The sequence below is a fragment of the Brassica oleracea genome, chromosome C8 (assembly GCF_000695525.1).
Source record: "Brassica oleracea var. oleracea cultivar TO1000 chromosome C8, BOL, whole genome shotgun sequence".
In the NCBI taxonomy this organism is placed as follows: Eukaryota; Viridiplantae; Streptophyta; class Magnoliopsida; order Brassicales; family Brassicaceae; genus Brassica; species Brassica oleracea.
Window position 1 is genome coordinate 2,419,655 of NC_027755.1, and position 5,832 is coordinate 2,425,486.

Genomic DNA, 5,832 nt, shown 5'->3' on the forward strand with positions numbered 1-5,832 from the left:
GTTTAGGGGATCAGACTTATTCGAGCTCCGATTTACTCTTTAGGGTTTGATCTATTATCCTATGGCTTTCATCTTAAGGATTAAATTTTAGGGTTTCAATCTTTACAAACAATCCAAATTCAATTCTCATGTTCTTAGAATTATGGTTAAATTTTTGTTTGCAGGTTGTTGAAACCGGACCACCAAGATGAACGGATGAACCTCGAGCTGAACACGGACGGACGCGAGCTGGCTGTCGTCGGATGCGAGCTGAACGGGACGGGACGCGTCTGCTTCCTATCGGGTTCGCGAGCTACTTCCTATCGGGTTTGCAAGCGGCTGATCGGGATTATGAGCTGGTTGATCGGGAACACGAGTTGGCTGTGATGCGAACGGAAGCTGAGGTCGTCTAGGATCAGGAACACCTTAGGGATGGAGCTGATCGGTTGCTGACGAGCTGGAACGCGAGCTAGGACGAATTAGGGTTCGTCGGGATTAGGTTAAAGTCGCCGGCTAGGTTAGGTTTAAGGGATTGGCGATTTTAGCTTAGATTGCAGAGAACAATCGTGCTGATAACGTGTTGTAAAACAAACGGTTTAGAGACTGAATGTTTCTGTATTTTTATTGATCATAATATGGGTTTCTTTATATAAGGATTACAAGTCATAGAAAATGAAAGTATCCAAAAACCTAAACCAACAAGGATTAGGAAAACTACTAATACATAATAATATAAATATAACAATTACAAGGAAAAGGAAATAGAGTTTCCTTTTCTCCAAAGCATAAGCCGTCTCTCTCTCTCTCTCCTAAGGTCATGGCCACCTTTCTCTCTCTCTCTTTAGGGTTGGGCCATCTCTCTCTCTAAGTATATGGACCGGTTATGGACCGGACCGGTTATGGACATCCATCAATTGATTTATAACATTTCTCTCTTTCTCTTTCCCATTTTTTATTTTTCCACTCTTTTTCACCTAATTGATTTTTTCTCATTTACTCTACCACTACTAACCGATCACACTCCAAGTTATTTTTATAGAGTAAATGAGTGAAAAAACATTTTATTTTGCTTGGATATATTTGAGTGAAATTAAAAGTGTGACTAGAAAGTATGTTCTTTTGTGATTTGGTTACTGAAAACTCAGTGAAAAGTGTCTTCCTTTTTGGTACTTATAGTATGCAGAATACTGTTTTTGTGTTCTTTGTTTAGTGATTTGTGTTTCTATAACAGCGAAATGAGATTGACTTTAAGTTGTTTGAAGCAATTTGACATTTGATAGTTTCGCGCCAATCAGTACGTGACTACGTGTAACTACAACCAGTATATCACTTTCATGAGTGATCTTGTTCCCAAAGTTCAAAAATTTCATGTAGGTCTTTTATCTAGTATTTGATCTATCTTGCATTTAGTAGTGTTCCGAGTGAAATTTCAGGTTCCTATGTTTTCGGTGTGATTAAGTATTAAAACTCTTTGTTTGAGTAGTAGTTGGGGTCAAAGCCGTGCGAACGTTTATGGTTGTCCGAATCCAATCACAAAAATTTCTTCCATAAAGATAATAATACAAATTACTCGAGAAAATAAATATATACAAAATAAAACTAATAAAAATAATAATTATATAACACTATTTATTTTATTTTAAACAAATATTAATTAAGTTTTTACCATTAAATTTTATAACTATTTTAGATAAAGTAACTAAGTTACTCATTTTTATGTCATGATCAAACAAAAATAAATTGTATCAACTTTAATTTTTGTAAAATATTTTAAAAATGCATTCAAAACTATAACCGCTAACAATCTAATTACTCTAATTCTTTAATAATTAACAATTGTCTATATTTTGTTACTTAGGAACCTATGTTTTCATTATAATTCCATGTTTTTAATTCTAATTATCACAGTTCTTTGTTCTTATAATTATATTATGCCTTTGTTAATAATTAATGATGCCCTTAATCTTTAAAAAAAATTGCTGCACGAAGCGAATGTTTAACTTTTCTCTATTGAGTCACGGCACTGGTTGGGGTCAAAAGTAGAAATGTAATTACATTTCATCAATTTGGGATCAACTGGTGAGTAAAAATCAGGAGTGTTGTTTATGTGAATGTTGATTATGTTGTGGTTTAAGGGTTTTGGTTACAACCATTGGTTTAGTTGGTGAAGCTAATGAGATGACTGCTTAACATGTAGGATGTAAGATGATAATATCACAAAATATAAAGGCTAGGCAAATTCAGTTCAGAAATTAAACGTAATACAGACTTATTTCAACATTAGACAATACATTACACAAGGAAGCCAAGTTCTTACTACAATTAAGCCTAAAGTTATTAGATTTAATACATAATAAGCACACATTATATAACTAAAATTAAGCATGCAAGCCTGTTTAAGAGGCTAGAAACGGATAGCTATCTTGCGGTTAGAAACTGCAGAGACATTTGAAGGGGAAAAAAAAACAGAAAAACATACTAAGTTTTAAGAACTTCTCTTACTCCTCCTCAGGGCTCTCTTATCTTCTTGAGTCTCTCATCCATAGAGCCAGTCTCTTCAACATTAATCTACAACAAAGATGAACAACCAAATCACACACATGAGAAGAAGAAGAAAAACCCACTTGACTTTAGTTTATGTCTTGAAACATTACCAATATTAATCGTCTCAGACTTGACATTAACTCTTGGTTTCTTCTTCAACAATTTTTCCAAGTCAATCGCTTCTTCATCACTGGAATCATTATCACTACTGTCAACCCTAGTAAACCCTTCTTCATCATCAGTGTCCATAACTTCCATCACCTCATCATCATCACTCTCAATGACATGAACTTTGTCCATTGGATAATCAATCTCAGAAGCAGAGACATCAAAGATCATAACACGAAAACTTGAGTTCCCTTCGTAACAAAAGTATAGAAAATGACCTTCGCTTATAGAATGAGCCTCTGCAAACTCACTCCAACCATTGTCAAACCAAACCTCATTACCGGTTCGTTTGATGCGAATCGAACGTTTGAAACCAACAGGAGTTTGGATGGTCACTGTGTCAGTGAGTTTAGGACCTAATCTCACAAATCTTGCCGGAATCTTCTATATAATCCACACATGCATGCAAGCAAGTTTCAAATAACTTTTATAAAATTAAAAAAAAGGGTAATCATTTCGGCCTAACTAATATAGTAATAATTTATCTAATGTTTTATTTTACCATCATTTTTTCCTTGATTGTTGACGGGAGAATGATCTTGATGAACTTCTTCACTGCCGGTTCTGGCTCTGGTTTTTGCCTGCGTTGAGATGCTGCCGACGTGATTCGAGATGAAGCTCTCCGAGTAGTGTTCATGTTACTCTTGCTTTCTTTTTTCTACTCTTTCTTTCTTTCTTTCTTTCTTACAGAGAAGAGGAATATGAAGAGAAAAGAGTTTTGTTTTTGGTTCCTTCGTATTAGATAATGGTTACATTGATTTAGACAAGTCACAGTAAATAACGCGTTGAAAAGTTAATGTTTCCAACTCTTTCATATTCCCAAGGTTTTCTTTATTTCTCTTGGAATAATTTTTCTCCACCAAAATCATTAAAGTTGATAAAAAAATGAGAGAAAAGGTCTTTCTGAAAAAAAAAAAAAAGTAAGCCACGCCTGAGAAAACGGTACAAACGAAGCACATATAACGTGACCCCAACGTAACTCAATTATTTGGTAGTCAATTTTTAATCAATACGGATAGATAGATAATCAACGCATATTTTTACTTGATAAAATAAAGGAAAAAAGTCTAAAATAATATAAGATAACAATATTTTCTCACAAAACCAAAAAGTTATTTAATTTAAAATTTTTAATTACTAAAATAATCAATTTAATAAATAAAATAATGTAAAACGTACATAAATATGATAATTATATATTTACTAAGTGATTTTCCTGTGCTCATGGACGGGTATAAACATTTGTGAAATAATTGAATTTTAAGAATTATTAAATAATTTCTTTTGTTTGTTTATAAGTATTGGTTTTCTTTTGTTTGTTTATAAGTATTGGTTATATTGTAATTTATATATATGATAAATAAATAAAAATAGTATTAAGTATCATTATGTTACCATCATATGTGATTTTTAAATATAATATTTTATATTAATTCAAATATTATTTTTGGTTTATTGAGTTATTTTATTTTTGTAAACTGTCAACGATTTTTGTTTGTTTTCTTAATTATGTAAAAATTGAATTATTATTTTCTTAACTTCGAGTAGTTCGGTTCATCCTCTTATACTTGCACATATATTTTGTAAAATCCGTGGGTCTGATATATGTTACTTCAGAAAAATAGGAAAAATATATTAAATCAAAGTTGCATTAATAAACGTAACTCGTAATATTTTTAAAATTCATGCACAAATATGAATATATAAAATAATTAAATCATAACAATTGGTTGATTTGATTCTCATATTTTGATTAATAAGCTCAATTTTCATTCTAACATTGTTTGAATTTTTTATTCAGTTTTAATTTAGTAATTATAAAATAATATGATATTATATGATAACATTTTGTTATTAAAAATCATAATCATGTAGTCAAACTAATATTCAACGTAAAAAATATATTATTTTATCTTGTTTATTAGCCTTACATTTTAATATATGTATTTGGTTTTAAAATAGTCACAAAATCCAATTGTTTTTTTTTTGAAAAATGATATTATATAATCAGTTTATGTTGTTAAAAATTATCTTCAATCTTTTATATAAAATTATTATTTTTGAATAAGGATATCGATAGTATTTTAATTTATTTTGTCAAGTATATCTTAAAAACATATATATATGTATATTTATTTTTGTTTATGTTTTTAGTGAATACAAGGAATAATAAATTAGTTTATATATAGAACCTATATAATTTTTATTATATGTATATATATTTATTTACCTTTTTATTTTTAAGTGTTTTTGTAAAAAGGGAAATTTATGTTAAAAAGCTTATTAAATTTTTAATAAAAAAAGGAAATAACAAAAAAAAATATTAAAGATATTATATTCAAATTAAAAATATTATCATATTTATCCTAATGGTAGCAAAGTTACAATACAATTTATAATGCTACGGCGTGATGGACAATCATTAAAATTTTACGAAATAAAAAAGGGGGATTATCTTTTAGAAGAAGATTTCTAGAAGAATTTATATTTTCATTTTTTTGTGAAGCTACGTTATATATACATATATAGTAAAAGTTTATATTTTTTGAGAAATTTTAGAAAAATAATTTAAATTTTTTTATATCAAATTTTCTATGTTTATATTTATAAATATTTATTTTCTATTTATGTGTTTTTGAAAAAGGTAAAATTAAATTAAAAATAGTTAAATAAAATCTTATTATGAAAAAAGGAATAACAATAAAATATAAAGTTAATATTCAAAGTAAATATATTATTATCTTCTTAGAAGAATATTTTTAAAATAATTTATATTTACAATTTTTGTGAAACTATGTTATATATATATATATATATATATATTAAAAGTTTGTATATTTCCCTTTTATTTATGCTGTTTTAGGTTAATTTAGAAAAAATAATTAAAGTTCGTTTATAAATAAAAATCCATATGTTTATATTTTATAAATACTTCATTTTTATTTTTGTGTTTTTCAAAAAGGAAATTTTAAATTAAAAAGTTAACTAAAATCTTATTATGAAAAAAGGAAATACATTATTAATATCAATCATATATAATATTTTTAGTTCATTCGGGTATCTATGTAATCAACTATCGTGAGAGTTAACGTGAGCACGACACGTAAAAAACTAACTTCACAAATAATATTATAGAGATAT

General features: G+C 28.3%; 1 protein-coding gene across 2 annotated transcripts; it reads right to left on the bottom strand.

Annotated features, from left to right (window-relative positions):
• Positions 1–2,248: 2,248 nt before the first annotated feature.
• Positions 2,249–3,420, bottom strand: LOC106310295 (B3 domain-containing protein At1g49475). Of its 2 annotated transcripts, none has more exons than XM_013747534.1 (3): positions 3,194–3,420; positions 2,634–3,072; positions 2,249–2,547 (listed from the first exon to the last, which is right to left on the bottom strand). In XM_013747534.1, the coding sequence occupies exons 1-3, from the start codon at positions 3,326–3,328 to the stop codon at positions 2,543–2,545; spliced, it is 579 nt and encodes a 192-aa protein (XP_013602988.1). In that variant the 5' UTR covers positions 3,329–3,420; the 3' UTR covers positions 2,249–2,542. The 2 variants fall into 2 exon arrangements, with proteins under 2 accessions (XP_013602988.1, XP_013602987.1); XM_013747533.1 differs by having other exon boundaries at positions 2,634–3,075.
• Positions 3,421–5,832: the final 2,412 nt, after the last annotated feature.